The 22,280-nt window shown below is 46.0% G+C and overlaps 1 protein-coding gene across 49 annotated transcripts in view; it reads right to left on the bottom strand.

Moving 5' to 3' along the window:
• Tcf7l2 (transcription factor 7 like 2) overlaps positions 1-22,280 on the bottom strand; it is a 191,837-nt gene that overhangs the window by 5,768 nt on the left and 163,789 nt on the right. For 6 of the 49 annotated variants that reach the window (XM_076924778.1, XM_076924788.1, XM_076924856.1 and 3 more), the window contains 9 exons: positions 18,304-18,436; positions 16,135-16,237; positions 14,151-14,237; positions 9,211-9,351; positions 8,461-8,620; positions 7,944-8,051; positions 3,894-3,942; positions 3,262-3,312; positions 1,094-1,166 (listed from right to left, as the gene is read on the bottom strand). In XM_076924778.1, the coding sequence (XP_076780893.1) occupies positions 1,094-1,166; positions 3,262-3,312; positions 3,894-3,942; positions 7,944-8,051; positions 8,461-8,620; positions 9,211-9,351; positions 14,151-14,237; positions 16,135-16,237; positions 18,304-18,436 (905 nt within the window). Of the gene's footprint in view, positions 1-1,092; positions 1,167-1,817; positions 1,891-3,261; positions 3,313-3,893; positions 3,943-7,943; positions 8,052-8,460; positions 8,621-9,210; positions 9,352-14,150; positions 14,238-16,134; positions 16,238-18,303; positions 18,437-22,280 lie in introns of those variants that run through there. The other 43 variants (XM_034515852.2, XM_034515913.2, XM_034515921.2 and 40 more) reach the window with 22 other exon arrangements.

Here is a 22,280-nt window from a genome sequence, read left to right as displayed (position 1 = left end):
TCTAGACACGGAGCACGGCAGGGGGGTGGGGAAGAGGGACACGTGACGCAGGAGGTACTACAAACAGGGATGTGTGTTTGGGGTATCGAGATACCTACCATCATAATATTCCAAATTCAAAGACTGCTTGTATCAGAACAAAGAAATAACAAATTTAACCAAAGGTGGTCATTAGAAGAAAAGGAAAGGGGTTGGGTACGAGAGAGCAGCCCTCCACCAAGAAGGAAGTACCTACATCTTCTCTGCCAGTACCCTGAGTTGGAAAACCTGCAGGCAGATTATGGGGCTCAATTTGGACTCTTGAGGACTGATCTGATGCTTATGGGGACCCACACTAAGCCTGCACATACTCTTGCACAAACCCTTGACTGTTTGCTTTGCAGGCCTGGCAACACTGCAGTATCTGACTGTCATTGCTGCTAACAGACTGTTAGCTGGTGCACGCCATTCAATGCCACGCTACTTTCTCCACACTGTAAAACAATGTCAGCTAAGGAGCTCCTCCATACAGATAAGTGGGCGTTAAACAAGAAACAACCAAAGAGAAAAACAAAGAGAAAAACAACGTTGTTTTTTTTCCGTTGTTGTTACTTTGTTTTTGTTTGTTAAAGCAGCCTGCCCCAATGCACTTATCCCAGCATCTTTAAAAACAAAGTGCACAGGAATGCTCACTGCCAAGTTCAAGTTATGACTCTTTTACACCTTGGGGCTGGGGGGTGGGGAGTGGCTCTCGTAGGGAGATAACACAGTGGCTCTCTGCTCATTGTGCAGGACAGCCAAGTCATTCACTAGGCCAACCAGTTCCAAGATGCTGGCTTTCAAAGGCAAAGTCTCAGTACCTGTCTTCATGTGTTAAGGTCATGGTTGTCAGCCCTTGCCACCAGGGACATGTTCTTTGCAAGAACAGGGAGGAAAGAGAGAGGAAGGAAATGGTATGAAATTAGCAAGGAAAATCTGAAGAATGAGAGTTTATTAGTTATTGATGCCGGTGGAGGAAAGTAGATGTGAACGGGGGCAAAATAAATCGACCCGCTAAGGCAGCAGAAGGATAGAAGGCTCTGATTGCTCCCAAGGCCTCAGAAGGGTCATGTACCTGCAGGGTTTGCACCATAAAGTCTGTCGGTCAAGCCCGAACAGTGCCCGACACTTCTTTGGAGTATTTGCATCTGTTAGCATAAGGTAAACACAAAAAAAAAATACAACACAATGGTGGGTCGTGTTCAGTTGGATGTGAGACCTTCATTAATTGTCTTCTGCATCATCTTGGGTCTACTTGATAATTGTCCCTCATCAAGGGTTTGAAAGGAAGGGGCTTCTATGAGCCAAACCAAAATAAATAAATAAATAAAATAATAATAAATAAATAAATCAAATAAAACAATAAAACGCACACACACACATACACACAAAGGAAAAAAAAACGACAACCAGAAACCAAAAACAACAATGGAAAAATAAACAAAAGGAGAGAGAGAAGAGGAGGGGTGGAGGTGACGTCATTGGCTTCTACCTAGGCCAGGATGACCACATCCTGAGCTATCACAAGGAAGGGGGTTGGCAGGCAACATTCCCTGGTCGAGGGCACGCTGGTCTGAGTCTCGGCCCTGAGGAGGCACACACTGTTTTACAGTGGCATTCTGGGTAGCGGCAGCTGGCAGACAAGCACATCCCTCGTGGAGCCCACACACTGGCAGGGTCCCCGCTCCCTGGTATTTCCTATGATCCACACACAAAGCTACAAAGCAACAGGCCAGAGGGGGAAGGAACGGAAGAGACAGCTGCAAACCAGCACAGCGAATCTGGGAGACTATACACACCTGCAGGGGCCGCACCAGTTATTCTGTTGATCAAGGCCAAAGCGCGCTCGGCATTTCTTAGGAGCGCTCAGGTCTGAATGAGTTCAAGAAAGGAGCGAGCAGAGGAGGAGGAGGAACAAGAGGAGGAGGAGGAGGAGGAGGAAGAGGAGTGGGAGGCAGGAAGAGAGAGGAGAGAGGAGAGAGGGAGGCCAAGAGAAGGGGAAAAGGGGGTGGGGAAGATACAAACAAGGAAAAAATAAAAATAAAAAAGGGAATAAAATCAATGACCGGGTTACTGATAGCAAAATATTGACTTTCTTTTCTTTCTTTCTTTCTTTTTTAAACTTTCTTTAATTAAAAAAAAAAAAACGTAAAAAGAAAAATAACACTTATTCAACTTGTGCAATTAGCTGTTGCAAATAAAGCTGCAGTATCCCTTATCAAGGACTGTCAGATCCGGATCCAGCCGCCCAAGGGGCGGGAATGGCCAAGAACTTGCTCTTTCAATTATTTTTTTTTTCCTCTGTTTGTTTTTTAGTTCTGCTTTTTAAGAATCTCTCTTAATTTTCTTTTTCTCAAAGAAGAAAATAAAGCGGAGGGAAGGTTAAATTCGTAACATGCTTTTTTCTTCTGAGTACCACAGTTTTGAAAAGAAACAAACGAACAAAAAAAACACAAAACTACAAATGAACACAGAACGAAATGAAACAAAACAGAAAGAAATAAAGAAAAAGATTGTGGGTATTGGGATATTGCAGCTTTTGGGATGTCTTTTTTTTTTTTTTTTTTTTTTTAAATCTACTTTCATTAATATTAAGAGGGAGGAGAGGGTAAACAGGCCATGAGCTGTTAACTGTTAGGAGCGCCTAGCAGGCTTGGAAGCAGGCATGGTCAGTAAACTGCTAACAGATCTGCAGATGATAAAAGCCAAAAAAGCGAAAGAAAGAACAAACAAACAAACAAAAGTAAATAAATAAAAAGCAAAGGAAAAAAATAATCATAGTGCAATGATGGCATGCTGGCGTGAGGAAACTTAGTGGGGCAACAGAAAAAAAATGCCATTAGATTAAGGAGGTTTATTACTGAGTCTGTTCCATAATTTTTTTTTCTTTACCAGTCTCTTTTAAAGAAATACTGCATATTCAATTTGCACAGTTAGTTCAGCTCTAAACAAACCACTGTTCAATGCTGCATAAACAACTGTTACAGGAACAATAGATAAAATGAGACAGAAGTTAAAGTAAAAAAATAAATAAATAAAAAAATAAAATAAATAAACAAAACCAACGAAAGCAACTGGAAAAAAAATTCTACTGAAACATAATGCAACCGTGTAGATGATCGTTTTAAAGGACGTTCAAATGTCGTATGCGTTTAATGTTAATAAGACTATAAATGGCAAGAAAAATGAAAAAAAAAAAACAGTTTATCAAACTATTTTAACGACTCAAAAGCACATTAGCACCTGTGATCGGAGGAAGCGAAAGGCAAGGATTTAGGAAACATTCGCTGTGTTCTGAAAAAAAAGAACAAATTACACAAAGCCTTCAAAATTTTTTGTTTGTTTGTTTGTTTGTAAAAGCCTGGTCTTCTCCGAGGGACCTTGATTGTCTATGCAGTATTTCTAGTCTCTTCCTACTGAATGACAAACCTCCTTAATTTAAAGTGGGCGCAATTTACCACTGTAAAGGCATGCATCGGAACATTCAGGAGCAGCCCAGTTAAAACCCAACACTCACACACGCCCCTCCTGGCCCCCTAGCCTCCTCAACCCTTCTCAGACACACACACAGAATAAGCAGGCTGTCTAAAGCCGGCAGAGGTGTGCCTGACGCTTGGCCCTCTAGATACAGGCTTGGCAGTTATTTAAAAACACATTCCGCTAGGATTACAACGGGCTTTTCATGCAACAATGGATGCTACTAGCTTTAAAAGGGCAGTCATGAAGCAATTAATTAAAACGCATAAACAAAAAAGGCTCCCTAAGATGGGTTCCCCACAATATCCTGGCCTTGGATTTCTCCTGCCTCCCCCCAGACGGAAGCCTGACATAAGAGTGGTCCTCCAACCTCCACCACCCTGATTGTTCTCACTCACCATTGGTCTCCCCGGGCTGCTTGTCTCTTTTTCTCTTCTTCTTTTTCCCCTGGATAGACAGAAGAAATTCAGGAGATTAAGTCAAGAAACAGACAAGGAGGGAGAGGCCTGGGCTCACACAGCACGGCAGCCAGAAGAGGGACCAGCCTGCTCTCTCCACCTCTCTCCCAAATCTATCTAATGTAATCCTTGAACCCTGCCTAGCTGGGAGTTGGGGTGGGGGGCACACATTTCTTGGGAGAAAAGGGGGCCCAGTAGGTAGATTTGGAAAGAACTCATGGTCTTCATCCATCTTCAACCTGACCCAGAGGATCTGACTCCAGAAAGGGGAGGAGAAGGAGACAAGGAAGGTTCAGGGAAGGACTGAGAACCATGACAGGAAGCAGGGTGAGCACAGAGAACCCTGGGAGCCTTCAGTGGTCCACAGCTACCCTACCTGCCCCATGGTCCCTAACTATGAAGACTAAAGTGCCCCTACCAAAGTGGCTTGTTTCTGAAATGGAGTGTGATCCTTCTTCTTCTTCTAAAATGGTACAGAGTGCAGCTGGGGGTGTTTACAAAAGAAAACCAGTATGGAAGTTCAAAACTGCAGGGTGGACATGCATAAGCAAAGGGAAGCCATCCCTCATTCTCTTATGTCGGATACAGACTCTTCTGATTATATCCCAACAAACATATCAGTGGTTACAGGGATTACAATCTCCAAATGCACATATTACGTCCAACACTTGGAATATCACAGCTTAGTACAGCCTGCTTTAAACACACACAAGTAGTCTACAGGTGGGCAAAGGCATCTACCACAAAGCCTGCCTTATCGTAAAGTAGTGAGTGGCTTGTGCCATGGACTTTCTTCATGCCGTCATGGAGATGAAGAATTGTAAGTCCAACCATGGCCAACCAGGAGGCATCTGTATAACGCATATTGTCGTGACATGACCCCACTGGCAACCGCTCTACACAACACACATCATCATCATTCCAAAGACACAGATAAGGAAACAGGTAGAGAGGCCAGGGAATGTTCTTGAGATGTCATCGATAAGACAAGGTAGGGGCAGGAGCAAAGCCAAGTGGTCTCATAGCACTGCCCTCAGCCACAGGCCATGCCTTCAACCAAGTACTGTCTGTGACTCTACAGAAGCAGTTGTTTGATACCTCGAGGGTGAAGAGACTGCCCTAAGTCATTACCACCCATCAGCCTGACCCTAACAAGAGAATGAGCAAGCATCCAGGGCACACCGGCCCCACTGCAGGGCAGCAGGGATACTCTCCAGTGCGTATGAAGCAACTGAAGCCTTACAGACCTGTATGCTGAAGAATATCTAAATGTTGCCACCTCGGCTTAAAGGTTTTCCTGGGACAGTGACATCCTCACCAAAGAGAGAAGGATCAGGATGTATGCGTAGTAACCCTAAGGTTGTGTCAGGCTTGAATGAGTCCAAGTATTCAGAGAGGGATTCTTGGCCGTCTGAATGTATGTGGTCTGTGTCACTGGGGACATGTGCTTCTGCCCCGTGTGCAGCTATATACCAGATCCTTTTCTTGGCATGCAAAGGGTAAACAATGGTAGGAAATGCCACAAGGCTACCTCAGAGTGGGCAGGTGGGCTTGACAACAGTTGACTTAGGAGCCAGGAAAAAGACTTGAGCGAAATAGTATAGCTGGAGGGGTCCTGTATCACCCCCAAACATACCCCAGGGCCATCTCAGGGTCCCCCTACAGAATTCTCTGCTGTGCCCTGACACCTGGAATGAGGCATGTCCATGGTTAAGCCAAGTGCTGTGCAGAATACCATCTCCAAGTGGACAGGGATGGGGTTTTAATGGGACAACGGCATGAGTATGTAAGAGGAGGCCACTTCCTCTTTAAATGTAACAAGAGAAAAAGAAAGCATAAGAGATGACTGAGAGAAAGAAAAGAAGTGGGCACACATAACCTTTAAGTCAGGAAGGAAGAAGGAATGCTTTTGGAGTCCCAAAGGACAAGATAAGTCTGAGCAGCCAGACTGGGTGTCTCTCCAATGTACTTCCCCAAGGTGGTGACATAAAGGCCCACTTAGCTGGCAAGGCAGGAAGGGCTGACTCAGGACACACTTCCCAGGAGAACCTGCTGTGTGCAGAGCCTCCATCGTCAAGTTGGTGAAAAAAGAATGTCAACTGGTTCTCACCACAGTCAAACCTGCAGAGGCTTCAGGTGTGAGATTCTTGACCCCACTGTATTCCCTGGAGCACAGAGGAAGGAGCAAACACGCCTTCCCACACGTGTGTAAAGAGACACTGAGACAGGAGCCTGAGAGCCAAGAGATCAAGTTCCTTCACTCCTGCATCCGAATCACCTCTAAACCACCCACCCCAGCTCCTCAGTGGCTCCTATTACCCAGCTACCTTCCAATGCAGTGCTGAGGGTAAGTCAGGGCAAGTGCCATGGGAACCTTCTGAAAAACCTAGAGAGCACATCACAGAGGGCCTTGAAGAGTGTCTAGAGGACTCCCTGCAAGTCAAACATGAATGCTTCTGACACTGCCACCAAGTCTGCCTGTCTCTTTGGGAGAGTTCATCCTGAACAACCCCAGGGGGTGGCATCTACCTTGCCCCTAGTCAAAATGGTTCACATACTGGGCACTTTTTATGTGAAGGTCTCATGAAGACACGGATGCCCAGGATGCCATGGGATATGGTAGCCATAGAGAAGCTGCATCCTCCTCTGGGATACCCTTTCCATGACTCGGGGATTGGTCAAAAACGAGCCAAAGCTAGAGCTGACCTCTTAGAAGTCAGGATGGCAGCTATCCGAAGATGATACAGTTGAATATGTTTTGGAAGCTGTAGGCTGCTGAAGCCACACCTGGGATTAGACGGGGCAACACAGACAGTCCACAGGAAGGCTCAACTGCTCTCTTTCTTTCAAACCCAGAAGAAAGGTATCCTAGCAGTGCAATATAAAACAAGCAGAAAGCTCCTGCATAGCTAACAGCTCAGGATGCTGACCTGCTAGTGCCAAGGGCTGCTCTCTCGGGAGCAGAAATGCTATCTGGGAAGGGAGACCTGGAGGATCATGGGTAGGAGGCATGGAAATGAAGCCCAGGCCAGTCTCCTTGTCTACACGGTCAGTAGCTAGTGAGCCAGCTCCTGCCTCACAGGTGTGAGGAAAAGAGTGAAGGAAGTCGAAAGAGCTAGCCCTTCCACAGATGAGGCCAATGGGATGAAGTCCATCTTCTTTCTTCTCCATGACACCAACAGGCAAACATTCTCCTGGCTCCGTGACCTTCCAGAGAGGGAAGAAGAAGGGGGGATGCCTGTGCTATCAGCAAGATGAGTTTGATTTTAACATCAGAGTGGATGGAAAGAGACGTTTTCTGAAACCAACTATGATGCAGTAAAGAGACAAAGCAAGAGTTGTTCTATGCCATCAACACAAGAAGTGAGAAACAATAGTCCTATTAAGATGATATCTAAGAAGCAAGACAGAAAATCAAGCAACAGAGGCCAGAAGCGTGTGGCACACGTGTCATGTGACACCATGTTATATGACACACACCCTTTTCCATCTCTGTGGATTCCAGAGCCCTTTCACCTTCCCCACCAAAAAGATGGCTTTTGCTGGCTACTTTCAGTGATTTTCCCATCATGCCTTTCTCATGATAAAATAGGCTCCCAACTCCTAAGACAGCCTGGCCAAAAATGCATGCTTGGTTTCCCTCCCTACAGCTGCAGACCCTGCTGAAGACCTGTGAGGAGTGAGGAGAAAAACCCACTCCTCCACCTAGTGTGCTCTTTATGAAGCAGAACCACTAATGGCAGGGACTTAATCTAGACTCTAAGTCCTTTTGGATGCACTCTGGGGCTCCTAAGGGGTAGGCAAAGAGGTAGAAACCCCAAATCAGTCTCCACCAAGCTCCTCAATGAGGAGTCAGGGACAGGTCCCAGTAGTGGACAGAATGAATGGTCTGGAGGCCTGGTTCATGTAGACAGTAAGCCATTCTCTGGGTTCTTGCAGATACACAATATATCCGCAAAGACTGAATTCTCCAGAAAGCAGTCCACGTACATAGTTATCCCGTGCAGACCAGCCAGGGTACAGCTGCATGTGAAGCTGTCGTTCCTTCCGGGCCAGCTCGTAGTACTTTGCCTGTTCTTCCCTGGACAGGGCATGCCACTGTGGGGAACATAGGACAGGGAGAGAAAAGACACAGAAACATCACAATCTACACCATGGTGATAAATGAGACTCTATGCTTTGGGGGGGGGGGGGCACAAGTCCATCCAGACATGGTGGAATGTGTAGGTACGAACAGCTTGCTGGATCCTGGTACTAACAGAAGTACCCATAGAAAGTGTATCTGCCCTCTATGCCCTTCTGTTGTTATGCCCATGACAGAAAGGTTAGGGATGTGGTTATCTCAAATGCTGTTCAAAAGCACAATAGTCTTGACAAATGGAAGCCATTCAGGGATTCAAAGTGGCAGGCTTAGGCAGAAATGCTCTAGAGAGTGGAGTGGACAGGGTCACCTGATGCATTCTTCTGGTCCATTCCTGTGGTTCTTCCCTATGGAGGGGCCACCTACCCTGCGCCCAAGGATCTGGTTGATGGCTGCACTCTCTTTCAGTGTGCATTCGGCCACCACCTTCGCTCTCATCTCCTTCATATACAACATGAATGCATTAAGGGGCTTCTTTATGTGGGGCTTCTTCTTCTCTTCTTCCTTTTTGGAGTCCTGATGCTTTCTGGATTGAGACAAAAGGAGATGCGCACATGCCATCCGATAAACAACCGTGGAGTCAACGTCCCTCAAAGCAGATCTCATGCTCCTTCTTCCTTCCTACCCAAGCCTGGTGTCAGTTTCAAATAAAAAGTTCGTCTTCACTTTCAGACTGCCCCCTGGCCCCTACCCCCAAGATCATGTGCCAACAGCTGGAAGAGGAGGCAGGGCTGCTGAGACATTCTGAAATCACTTCCTCTTGCTTCTCAAATAAACACTTCCCCAGTTCAGGGTGGTGGGCCCAACTTTGAAGGGTGCTGTCCCACTTGCTGAACAGAACTCCCAGTGTTTCATTCCTCCGTTAGCAGAGAGTGACTGCCATCCCCAGTCCATTCTCGCACACACCACAGAGATCTCTGTTTGAAGCAGCAGTGCGACAATCAGAGAGACCTGTTAGAGAGCATTTCTTCCTTTATGGGGAAGGCAGAGGCCATATGGACTGGGTGCTCACTAGGATTAAAACAGGAGAGGCTGGCCAGAAAGCCCCCAAGTAGCAGCCACGGTGGGAGCTCATCATGTAGGCTATAGATGATGAAACAACACAGTAACACTTACGAGCTGTGGAGTGAGCCGACGTCACTCTGTGAGGATTCCTGCTTGACTGTTGGTGTGACGATGGCCGGGTGGGGGATGCCGGTCGTGTGCAGAGTGTGATGGGGAGGGACCATATGGGGAGGGAACCTAGAAGACAGAAAGCTGTGTAAATCGTCAGAATCAAAATGAATGAATGAGGAGGGATATGTACACACATTTAAAAAAAAAAAAAAAAAGCTCAGTAACATTTACATGAAAGCAACCCAAGGCATATGAAACCTGTCAGCATTAATTAGTGATAAATTAAACATAATCATTCTGATAATGTCATTAAAGCCAGCCTTCCCCTTCATTATTGCTACTGACATGAGATATTAAGATTTTTAACATCTTTAGCAAAAGACAAATTCAACTGATGTACTTGGGTAGAAAAGTAGGCTTGGACTACCAGCCTGAAATTGTACATCCATTTGGTTTTTGAGGCATAATCTGCAGGATCTAAGAGGGTGATTTCCTGAGACCTGATCAGCGCTAGAAGAACAGGTGATATCTTTTGTTGTATATTGGCAGCTAAATAAAATATTAATGTGGTTGAAATGTACATACATGTCTTGACGATGCTCTGAATGCCTCATTAGGCCTCATTCTGGTGATAGAGAGCAATCCAGTTTTTTTTGTTGTTGTTGTTGCCGCACCCACCATTTGAGAGTGGTGTGAGAGTGAAGCAGACAGAGAAATATTCTGCTAGATATTCTGTGTGACTCTCATCTTAAGTCATGGGCATTTTGAATATGTGTGTATTTATTTTTTAAAAAAAATAGACACACACACACAATGAAGCACTGAATTCTGATTTGCATGCCTTTTCTTCAGTAAGTAAAATTCTTACTGTTGCCTAGTAGATTATCAGTGCATCATTCAAAAGCCTTATAAATGATAAAAATTGTAATCATAGGAAAAACAATCAGGAGTAAGCCGCTCCTCTAACAGCACTTACTTCTGGGGAAGTTCCCCAGAACACACCTCAGTCCTTGAATGGGCATTTCCCAGCTCACATTGCCAGGACACAGAAGCTAGTCTTAAATCCACTGTTGCATCTGCAGACTATCAGCTACACGGGACAAAAGGCTGTCAATCAAATCTTATGATACCTTTGGTTTGTGTGGTAGGAAGAGACCTTCTCAATTGAAGTAGCCCACAGTGTATACAAAAATAGGGCAAAGGGTAGAAGGACAGACTGCTCAAGTGAGGTAAAGCAAGGCTGGATTGAAGCAATGGCTGGCCTTCTACTAAGGCCAAACCAGATCAGAAGAGAACAGCCACCACCCAGGGATCAGAATGGGCCAACGTTCTGCTCGTGAGAAAGTCAGTTCTGGGAGAAGGGGCTCAGTGAAGCTTCATTACAGTGATTATTTCAAAGGCCTCTTGTATTTATTTACAAAGTTCCTCTGTAAGTGGATCAGAGAAACACATAATTCAAAAATGTTCACTTGTAAAGGTATTAAAAAAAAACTTGAAGAATGAATAGGCTCAGTATATCTTAACAGAGACAAATCCACCCACAGAGAGCACTGATCCTTGTAGGGTCCCCAGAGCCACTGTAGACACCTGCCTCAGAAATCCCACCCTCTGGCCACCTCTGCAGACTTAAGGCAGAACTGCAGTTTGGAAACAATGACATGATTTAATAGGAATCAGAGAGATTGGGGGTGAGGGGAGGACAGAGAGAGAGAGAGAGAGAGAGAGAGAGAGAGAGAGAGACAGAGACAGAGACAGAGACAGAGAGAGAGACAGAGAACCAACACCCCTACCCCTAAAAACTGAAAAAGGGAGAAGCAAACTCTTGAGCTCTGATGTTAGGCCCGTTCCTCCTGCTGCTCTTAGACCACAGAGCAAAAGCCAGTCAAGAGGACAAGTTCTTGGAAGCCCTTGAGTGAAGGGTAGGCAGAGAGAAGCTTATTCTGAAGGTTTCAAATACATTTGTCCTCTTCCTACAGTGTAAGGCTATGTGTACAGACACATGAGAGAGAGAGAGAGAGAGAGAGAGAGGGAGGGAGGGAGAGAGAGAGAGAGAGAGAGAGAGAGAGAGAGATATCTGGTGTGGGAATGTGTGATCTCCGTGTACATACAAACACGAGGCATGCAACAAGACTGAAGCACATTTAGGGGTTGGGGCAGCTCTGGGTATCACCATGAAGAATGCACACTCTCGAGTCCCTTGACCTCCACACATGTTGGTGCACGTGAAAAAGGCATGGCAGCGGAAAGACTGTGTACATCTTCACGCAAGATGCACACACTTTCACCCATGAACCCCCTTTCTGCAGACAACTGCTTCATGAAACACCCTCAAAAAAATTCCGAGCAGCTCATTATATACCCCCGTCTGCTTTTATGGCTGGAAGCCAGAATATAATGATGAACCTTAACTTGTTAAGGACAACTAATTTTTGTTTCTGGCTGTCTCAGGGGCCTCTCTCACGCTCACTCTCACTTTGCCTCAGTGTTGACACGTTTCTGTGAGCGGCACGTCATCTGCCGGCCTTGATTTTATGCACAGGCCGTGGGATGCATTTTCCCGTGCAGCCATCCTGCTTTGAGTTGCGTGCCGATCGTCATTATGCTCTCGCCACCCCCCCTCGCACTTGTAACATTTCATCTCTTCCTGCCTTATTTTTTGTGAGCCACGGTGCACCTACATTATGGTTTATACATGATCTCGCTCCCTTTGAAGCCGGCAGATTTCAGGGCCTGCTCTCGTCAGGAGAAGAGCCTTGCCCAATTTAGCAGGCTGAGGGCCCGGAGCTCCAACATCTCAATCTAAAGGGGGTCACAGGGTGGCACAAGTGAGTGTCAGCAAGAGCTGTTTAATTGCCAATCTAGGCTTCTCCATGGTGTTTAAAGTATAATGACCCATCACTTAATTCTGAGAAGTCCTGGCCCTGCCGCTGAATAGAATAAATATCAAAGGGTGTTCCGGAACAGGGCAAGCTGCCCACGTTTGCTGTAACTGCAGTACATATAATAGACCTACACTTCTGTCGCCCCATTACCACAATAATGTATTTAATTTGCTGTATACGCTTTCTAACTAGCTACCTTTCATTTGGCCTACCTGGGGAATTGGCCACCTCCCTCCACCCCCGTACTGCCAGCCCCTAACCTTTCTTCCCGACACCCCCTTCTTTCCCTCCACCCTCAGCGACCTATAAATCATCAGCTAGCCTCCTAATGATAATTCAATCAATAAGCTTAACCCCCAAGCCCCATCCTACGATTACTTCATCGCTTTCAACCTCTGGATATGCGGAACAAACAAGCAGGAGGAAGAATCGGAGCGGGCGTGTGAACGCTGGGAGGGAGCCGGGATCACAAGCAGCACCCCCTCTCCTCTCCTCCCAGGAGGTTCCCCATTTGTTCCCACACTTTACAGGGACTGTGACGACATTATTTAATGAGTATAACCTTGCTACTTTCTCCAGCCGAGAGGCTGCAGAAAATCGTTTTCCTACCTAACTCATACAGGCGAGGATTCTGAGATCCGGTGATCTATCCCACGTGGGGAATGGGTCTTTCAAGCTGCAGGATACTCAAGCGCCCACTATAGGCTCTAGCCGCACTGTGGCGTGCTTCTCTCAGTGGGTGCAAGTCCCATGACAAAAGTTGCTTTCCTACAAGCAGGAAAGGAAGCATGCCAGGCAACCTTTTCAGCCCTGTCTCTCATTTTGGCTCCCTGTGTTGGCCATAGATCATGGAGACAGAGGCTGGGGGACAGCACCCTTGCCGTGTACTGTGTGCTAATTGAATCATGTGGCATCATCAAAATGGATCCGTTGCTTCAGCCCATCAGGAAAGTCTAAACCTCCACCGATTTAATTAACTCAACGGAAAATCGGATGAACAGAAACTAAAACTATCATTAGGGGCAATTAGTGACTACTTAAACATACCGCTGCCAACCAGTTTGTAAATAAGCTGGCAGTCACTGAAAAATTAGCCAGAATTAATTAGAGAGAGGAACATGAGTCCCTGGGATACATATATACAGTGTATGTATGCTTATATGCTGAAGTATAAGTCTGTAGAAATGAACGCAGACAGTTTCTTTACAAGTTTCAAAGGCTTAGCAGCGTTGTGCAGGCTCATGATGAATACGTGTTCCTTGAAAACATTTTATCATGGGGGGGGGGAGGGTGACCTTCTTAAAGTGATTTGACATGTAAGTGAGGGCAATGGGGGGGGGAGAAAAAAATGTAAAAGTAATGAAAAATGCAAAATGCAGAGTAACCCCCATCAGGTTTCTACTGGACATCGCTGCTCTGGGGACTCAGAATATAGCTTATTATATCAGACTCTGAACCAGCATCTGAAATGGTCAGAGAACACCCACCAGTGTTTCCTCAAATTCTCCAAATACTGATCATTCAGTTACCCTCAGTTCCTCCCTCCATACCCAGCAGAGGACAACAGAGAAATGATGATTTCAGAAGGGAGGCTAGTCTAGCTGCCTTCCCTGACTTGGCTGCTGTTATCTTGAGAGAGTTCCTTATTTTTATGTGTGTGAGTAGTGTGCTTGCAGATATGTGCGCCTCATGCTGACAGAGGCCTGAAGAGGGCACTGGATGCCCTGGAGCTGGAGTTACAAATGGTTGTGAATTGCCGCTTAAGTGCTGGGAACAGAACCCAGTTTTCTTCATGAGCATCGATTGCTCTTAACTGATGAGCCTCTCTCAGCCCTGCCCCCGCCTTCTTAACTTATGATACTTTGTTGCTTTGTGGATAGGCTCCCAAAATCTTAGATCTGCATCACTTACATTGAAAGGTAAAGGCAACTTTTGGGTTTCTTCTCAGAGAAAAGTCTAATGAACAGAGGTTTATATTATTATACCCACACATGTCCATGGGCCCTGGGTGGCCTGGTGGCTGTCTAGAGGGCTTCATGAGAAGTCACTGCAACTCACCTAGACATAGACGCGTTGACTGTCAGCGCTGTGGGGTAGGGGTGTCTGAATCCTCCTGTCGTGATTGGGTACACAGGCTGACCTTGCCTGCAAAAAAAAGGGGTATAAAAAGGTGAGGTACTGGGAATGAGGCTGGGGTGGGCACAAGAGAAGTAAGAAGAGGGGGACGTTCTCTCTGTACAGTAAGCTTTATTCTCATTTGATCAGAACAAAAATCTTGGGGATTGTACAGGCAGGATCAAAGGGAAGAAACACAGAACAATTTGAATGCCATAAATCTGATAGGAATGGCTAATTAAATTTTATAACCTCTGCTTATGTCAATAGAGACCCTCTCCCCAAGCTGAGACTAGGTGTTTTGTTGTAATAATTAAAGGCGACGTCTCGCTTGCTTTAATGGAGCCATCACACTAATTGAGGGCTCCACATCCAAAGGAAAACAATAATGAATGTAAATTTATACCAAAATAAAGGACAGCGAATCAAAGGACTTCACTTGCGCTTTGGGCCTCTTTCGGTATTTAGATCTCGGTGAGAAAACATTAAATTAACAGAGCTTAATTTGTAGCCTTTTGTCAAATTAACAAGTGTTGACAAGAGTTTCTGTGGGGGAGAGTCCCCAAGAAGAATTGTGGGTAACCAATAGACAATCACACCTCATTACAATAATTAAAAAATACAGCAACATGCAGAATAGCATCCTCATGAAAGACACACAACTTTTCCTGACAGAGGCTTGTCTGAGTTGGCTATTCCTTTTTATCTCGCCTTCGGTATCCCCTCCACCAGCAGAAAGGGATGACTGAAGCACACAGTCTCAGTCCCTTCTAGTGGAGAAGGAGTAGGTCCAACCCTCCGTCTACCTCACCAAACAAAATTAAGACAAAGAAACAGAAACCACACGCAACTTAGTGTAGCAATTACGTAACACAACCTGTTGTTTTTAGACAAACAAGAATGCATAGCACAGGATCTGTTCGACTAGAGAAAAAGCCTAGGATGCTGACCCTGTTCCAAAATTCTACTGTCCTTAAGACTATAAAAGTCTGCCTTCCTTAAGACCCAAATTTGACAGCTTTACCAAGATTTGCCTCTTTGAGCACCCAACATTGCCCTGTGTTTTCTAATGCTAGAGGTCACTGGTAAAATGGAGAGAGACAGATGCATAAAAAACATACAGTGTCAAACATTACGCGCATGCTCACACACATGCTACGCAGTACAAGGTAGACCTAAGAACACGAAAGGCCTTTCTGCTCTGATTTCTAAACACACCATGCTTCTAAATTGTAAGCTGTGGTCAAATTATCTGAGCACTTCCAGGGACCAGGGTCAACGTTCAGGCAGCCCAGCCCCTGAATGCTCCAGGGAGGGTCCCAATTGTCCCTCTGTGCTCCCATAGCTGGCTGAAGCATTAGCCATGCAAAGAATCTCAGAGATGCTGGGAAGGTGGCATGAGATTTCTTCCACCATTTCTGTCAGCCTTTGGGGTAAAGGTTGAGTGGTAGCTGGGATCCCCTCAGTCCTATACCAGATGATTTCACCACCAGGATGCTCCTATCCCAACTCCACAGCTGCCACATAGACAACATCTAAAAGAGAGAGCTAAACCCAGTAATATAAATCCAGTTTGGGTTGTCAACTGCCAAAAGAGCCACAGTAGGCTTCTGCAGTTCCCAGAGTAGCTTTTGGACATCTTTGGGGATGGTGGGTTCACAGTGACAATTACCACTGACCCTTTTCAGGGCCATTCATTGAAATGGTATAATCCTTCTGCAAACCCACAGGTCACCTCAAAAGCAATTTCCCTGTGTTGTCCCACCAGCTGTTCCCTCTATAAACATGCACTCAACCATGTGCACATGTGTACACACTCATGCACGCACATGCACACACACACACACAAATACATGCATGTACATGCAAACTAATAAGCATGCTCATGCAAGAAACAAAAAGGGAATTAAAAACTGGAACTGCTTACTGTGGTACTAACCATCCTAGCGGATGGGGGATTTGTCCTACGGTGCCGGGCGACAGTGGGTAATATGGAGAGATATCTGGAGGGTGCGGAGGCCGTGGGATTCCTGAGAAGAAAAAGCAGCGAGTTTTAGGTATGGAGGAAGAGGGACTGTGGAAGGAGGGGGAGCAAGGAGCGAATAAGGAAAAGGGCTGTCTCTTCTCAAATCCCAGCTGGAAGCCATTCCCGGCTCTGGGGGTGAGGACTGTCCCAGCCTTCTTCTTATTTTCCTACAGTTCCGTTTGCACAGTGAGCTGGCTCATTCTAGATGGGCTGGTGTGATTGACTGATTGAGACCAAGGAGACTCCATTTTGGGTATTTTTGCCTCATATGACTAAAATGATTACTTTAAGCCAAAAAAAAAAAAAAAAAAAAAAAAATCCAAAAAGACTGGCATACTTCAGGTGAGCAGCTCAGAATTATTAACTCCTTTTGCTTTAGAACTGGGTCTTTACCCTTTATGGCAGATGGCTTGCCTGTGTGAGAGCTATACTTCTGAGTTGTAAGGCTTAAATAATTAAATAATTAAATTTAATGTTTTGAGACAGAAGTCAAACTACACAGCCCACATTGACTTTGAACTCACAGCCCTCTTGCCTTCTTAGTTCCCTAAGTGCTGTGATTACAGGCAGTCTTGTAACTCACTATGACTCGGAGCGGTGTGACCTGATTTCTTTCAAAAGACCCAACTCCTCAAGTGAGCCAATTCTCCCATGAAGAGAAACTGTACAAACCACCAAGTGTCAGGTGGTGTCTTTTTTCCAGGAGTCAGATATGAACCGATAGGAAAAGCTGGGGCTTTGGTTGACTCAGATCAGGACCATGGTTCCCTGGAGGGCAGAGGCATGTGTGGGCACTAGCCTTACTTGCTGACTGGGTATTCCATGGGCCAGAGGGGCCTCAAGCCTCCCTGGGGCCTGCAGAAGTATATGCTGAAAGTATACACCACGGCTCACTTCCTATCTGCACAGGGCGCACATCTGGTCATTCATCCTCAGGAAGTGGAGTCCTGAGAGCAATTTAGCTTGAGAGCAATGGTTCTGCCCAGCCGCCCAGGCCAAGAGGGAGGCAAAATAGACACAGTGTATCAGAACTAACCCAAGATGGAAGGGACAGGACAGGGATAAAAACTATCTCATTTTTCAAGAAATTCATCCAGGAAGCTTTTAATCTGTAAATTAAGTCTCCCCGGGTGACATTTTGACGCAGACATTGCTTTCTCTCTATTACAGAAAGCAAACAGATTAGCTGGGCTTGGACCCTACACTGAGCCATTTGCACACTTGAAAGAATGTTCGCAGAGGAAAATAAACACTCCTTAGACGTTAATCATATGGTTTACGATAACCATTTAAAACCTATTCCCTGGCCTACCATTATTCAAATGAGATGCTGCCTGCTGCAAGTGTAGCCTTGTACTTGGCGGAGCCTCAGGCAGGCTTGGCCGTCTCCTCCAGCCAGTCCAACTGCCAGGCTGCATCCAGCATCCACACAGAGGGCTCAGAGGGGCTGTCTGTGAGCAGAGGCTGCCTGCCATACTAGATCCTTATATAGGGGGCGCTATAAGCTAGACCTGCTCTTCCTGACAGGTGTAGAGACTGAATACAGTACTCAGCCTTATCTTGAACAAGACACTGTTGGATGAAATGAAGAAACCTCCCTAGGCTTCGGTTTGTACATCTGTAAAATGGGCTCACAATAAACATCCAAGGTATTGGAATGGAAGAAGAAAAAGCAAAGTGATCTGCAAGGAATAGAGACCCCTCCACCCCCCGGGCGATGTGGTCCCTTAAGAATACACTAACAAGTCACTCTTAAGTGGTCGGACTCCTTTAAAATCATGATGTAATCTCATTACTATCTAGTTTGCTTAGGAGAGTACCCAAAACCAGCTTCCCCAAGCAGCCCTTTCCAAAGGTGCGGACATAAATCTTATCCCGGTACGTGGATCTCTCTAAAGAGAAGGGAGCTGCAGCCCAGCACACACACCAGGCTCTAGTCCCACTGAGAGCTTCTGGGTCAGCTCCCAAGTTAGAATTTGAGTACCCTCACCTTGAGCCCCACTGATCAGACTCCATCCATCAAGCCTGGCCCAGGTTCCTGACAGAGGCCTTCAGAGTTCCTCAACTCACCTGTTTTGGGGTCTACGTCAGCTGGTAAGTGCGGAGGTGGATTTCCCGGGGTGAAGTGTTCATTACTGTACGTGATGAGAGGTGTGAGTGGGTGGACATGGTGAGGGTGTTGCACCACCGGTACTTTGTTCGACTGTGAGGGAGAACAAAGGGAGACATGGTGAGCTGGGTCTCCGTAGTCCAGAGCTTCAGAGCAAGGGCAGAGTCCCCTATAACACCCTCCCAGCTTGATGCCATCAGATGCCCTCAACTCTGCAAACGCCCCACCTCACTAATCCATTTAAAAGTAGGAGAGAGTTGACTTTCCACACTGGCCTGTTTCAGGCCCACCTTTGAACACCTCTACATCACAATTGGAACCCAAGATTTTACCATTCCTCATCGCCAGGTTAGTAGAAAGTTGAGGCTTTAATCTCTTAGGCCTACTAGAGAGATCTACACACACAGTATGAACGGAATCCCACCCTGGCCTCCCTACCCACCCTCTGGTACCACAGGCTCTTAGACACAGCAAGCAGGTGTCCACTCACACCCAACCTGGATGAAAAGCCCCACTCCACCTTTGAATGGGAGACTGAACTTAACCAGAAAGCTCTGGCCCAGCCAGCACCTGCATATTCATCAGGGAGCCACCAGGGAGAACCCATAAATTAACTGGACAATGATGAATTGAGCTAATAAACAGGACACATTCAAGAAACGGCCGGTTCTGGCTGATGAAGAGCAAAGTGTTTGTTGTATTGGGGCAGGGCAAACGATGAGGCAAGGCGGAAAACAAAGAAAGTAAAAACATCTCAAATATCCCTCATTGCCATCTTCCCAGGCCTTCTACAAACCCTGGCCTCTCTCCCCTCCTCCATGTGCTCTGTCTCCCTCCACCCCCCTTTATGCTGGGCTATAACTCAGCCCAGCAAGATCACAAAGGAAGAAAAAAAATTAAGCTGAAACAAGCGAACTACTGGGCCATTTACTGAGAGTAATCCAATTGCAAAAAACCCTATTCCCAATAGGGGATTTTCACTAAAATCCTACAACAGGGACATTTAACCAGATTAGGTAGCAGAGAAGATAAAGAGGCTGCATTAGATGAGGAATGGATTAGAGTCAAGTTTCATTTCAGAACGTGTCTTCATTTCCTTTTATTACGTCTAGGAAGGGCACACGTTGCATTAACATCAAGGAAAAGAAATTGCATAGAAAGAAAAGAAGGCAGGTTCCAGCACTGCCCACCAGCGCCTCCTGAGTTCAGGGACCACTAAACAGTTAGTTCTCTTCCTTTTAGCTTCCTTTCAGTCTTTTTTTTTTTTTTTTTTTTTTTTTTTTTTTTTAATAGACAGAAAAGACATAAAACACAGGAAGACTAGCTTCTCACCACTGCTAAAGATGGCAAAGGCATCACCAAAAAGTGTTACTTCTCCATGGCATGGTCAGGGAAGAAAAAACGTGGTCATCCTAGAAGAGCCCCAAACAGCATCTCCAGTCACTTGGTTTACAGCCTCCTGCAAAACCATGACTCTTCCAGAGAAAAAGGGCTAGCCAGTTGCTTAGAAGACCTAGCTACCATCTTGTAAATGAAAATGCTTAGGTTGTAAGCTACAGAAGGTCTGAAATGAGGAATGGTCTTAGAGTTAGCACCCAGGAATGGCGGCCAGGCTGGGTATATAAAAGCCAAGGGCTGATGTGTCCACGCCTGTGGCCACAGATCATGGATGTACACTGGGATCCTTCGAGGGAAACTCCTAGGAGAGTCTTCTGTCAAGAGTGGCTGAGAAGGAGTGAAGGCAGCAGCCCCCACTTTGGAGATAGGAAAGAAAGCTGAAGTGGGGAAAACAGACAAGATAGGAAAGGGTGGAGGCGACCTGGGAGAAAGGAAAACGACCTAGGCTGCCTTCCAGAAGTTTCCAACTTGATTAGAAAGACAGGCCCCTGGCAATATGAAAGAATGCAGGTTGCTCCCAAGATGGGACATACATCTCATAAGGAGGGATGACTGTGACCCAGTAGTCACAGGATTGAACCGGCTTTAGGGATTTCTATAAGCAATGGGCAGATGTGAATGGCTACCATAGAGGTAGATAGGGCTGGAGGTGGGCAGGAAAACTAGCTGCCATCTCCACTGAGTTAAGGAACCCTGCTACGAGGCCATTTCTCAGTAGAAACAGGGCCTAGGTATAGAGCAACAGAACTGCTTCTTCTGTTAACCATGGTGGAGCCAAGGCTTGGGAGTCATACAGACACAGGGGAACATGGAGGCCAAAGATGTGTTTCTTCCAAATCAAGCCCTTGTGCTCTCTCGCAAGGGGAGGCTTTGCACAGATGTAACACATGGTATGTTTAGTAGCTGTACTGGTTCATCGTGACTGTCACAATTAGCAAAGAGTTGGCAGGGGACAAGGTGGTTCTGTCACCAATCCCAAGCAGAACTAGAAAGGAATGTGGGGAACCTTCTTTGTCTCCGGCCATAGGGCAGTACAACTGCATCTGGTAACAGTAAGGTAGTTGTGAGACTTACTAACTCTTCCTCTTCATTTTAGATGCTCCCACTAAAGATAACGTTAGTGAAGCCTGAGCTCGCTGACTGCTGCTGGTACTTCTGCATCATTCTCTTCTCAGCCAATTGGGCATTTTCCTACCCAGACAACACTCTCCAGCAATGTGGTAGAGTAGGAGTTGGAGAGGGAACAAAAAATGAAAGCCTTAGATGCTACCTGACTTTAGGAAAGGGATGGAAGTCCTATTAGGTCATGACCTTGACTACATTAACAAGTAGGTCCCCAGAAACTGCATGACCAACTCTCTATCCAGGTTGGTCTGTTCCCAAGTAAGGAGGCACATCGTGGTCTACCTACTGCTCCACACCACCTGTCAATACCTGGACCCCTCACAACAAATGACTTCTTGTCAATACCTGTGTCTCTCTAGCCCTGAACTCCGAGGTCCTCTCTCCCCACAGCACATTCTACTCATCGCTGGGGTGGAGTGTTACACGCTACTCATCTTTAGAGTCCTCTGAAACTTTTGCACCCTGCCATGTCCAGCCTGGGATAGCAAGTAAGAACCATCTCAAAGACCAGGTGAAAACCACCAGACTGAAGTACATGTGGTGGAACAAGACGGAGCCAGAGAACCAGATTTCTGGAAGGGCTGGGTAGTCCTCACACTCAGAGCAAAGCTCCTGCAGACACCACCTCTGTTATGCCGGTGCCTTTAAAATGGTTCTTGTACTGATTTCTCAGAGACTGAAAGGGAGAACCTGTCAACTGCAAGTGCTGTGTCTGTCCTGTTATGAAGACTGTGCGAGACCACTCATTCAGAGCACCCTGCACAGTGGTAGGCCCACACCCAATACAAAGGAACCTGGCAAAATGCAATCTATACAATATAAAGGATGCTGTGATTAACCACTAAGCTAACACCTTCCAATTGGACTCATAAAGGGAATATACAGCCTCGGAACACGTTCTTTGTTGCAAAGGAATAAAGTCATCACCTAGATATAGGCGCATGGATGATCCCCCCTCCACCCCAAGTCACACACCCTTCTTTAAAATGTGGTATTTAAAGAGCTTGTGGAGAAAAAAAAATAAACAACACCTCACTGTACTGTGCCAACAATAGGGTCTGCCATGGAGGATCTTACAATTATAAAAACAAAACAAAAAACTGGAGCCGAACAAGTCCTTCTAGAGTCAGTGAGAATGTGTGCAGTATGAACCGACAAAGTGAGAGAAGATATCCAAGCAGTCAGGGTCCCCCATGCCTCCATCCCCCCACTTCCTTAAGATCTTCTGGTATTTTTCTTACTCTAGAACACTGGGAGAAAAGGTACTGGGTACAGTCACAGTGGAGCATCATGGGAACTAAATTAAACCAACAGTTAGCACCGAGGGGGAATGGGGATTAAAACACCAGAGACATTTCTACACTCCCCTCTTTACTTTTCCAACTATAACGTCAAACCCAGTGACCTGTAGGTA

Source organism: Arvicanthis niloticus, chromosome 1 (assembly GCF_011762505.2).
Source record: "Arvicanthis niloticus isolate mArvNil1 chromosome 1, mArvNil1.pat.X, whole genome shotgun sequence".
NCBI lineage: Eukaryota > Metazoa > Chordata > Mammalia > Rodentia > Muridae > Arvicanthis > Arvicanthis niloticus.
Note: the sequence above shows the minus strand (reverse complement) of the source record. Positions and strands in the feature narration are given on the sequence as shown.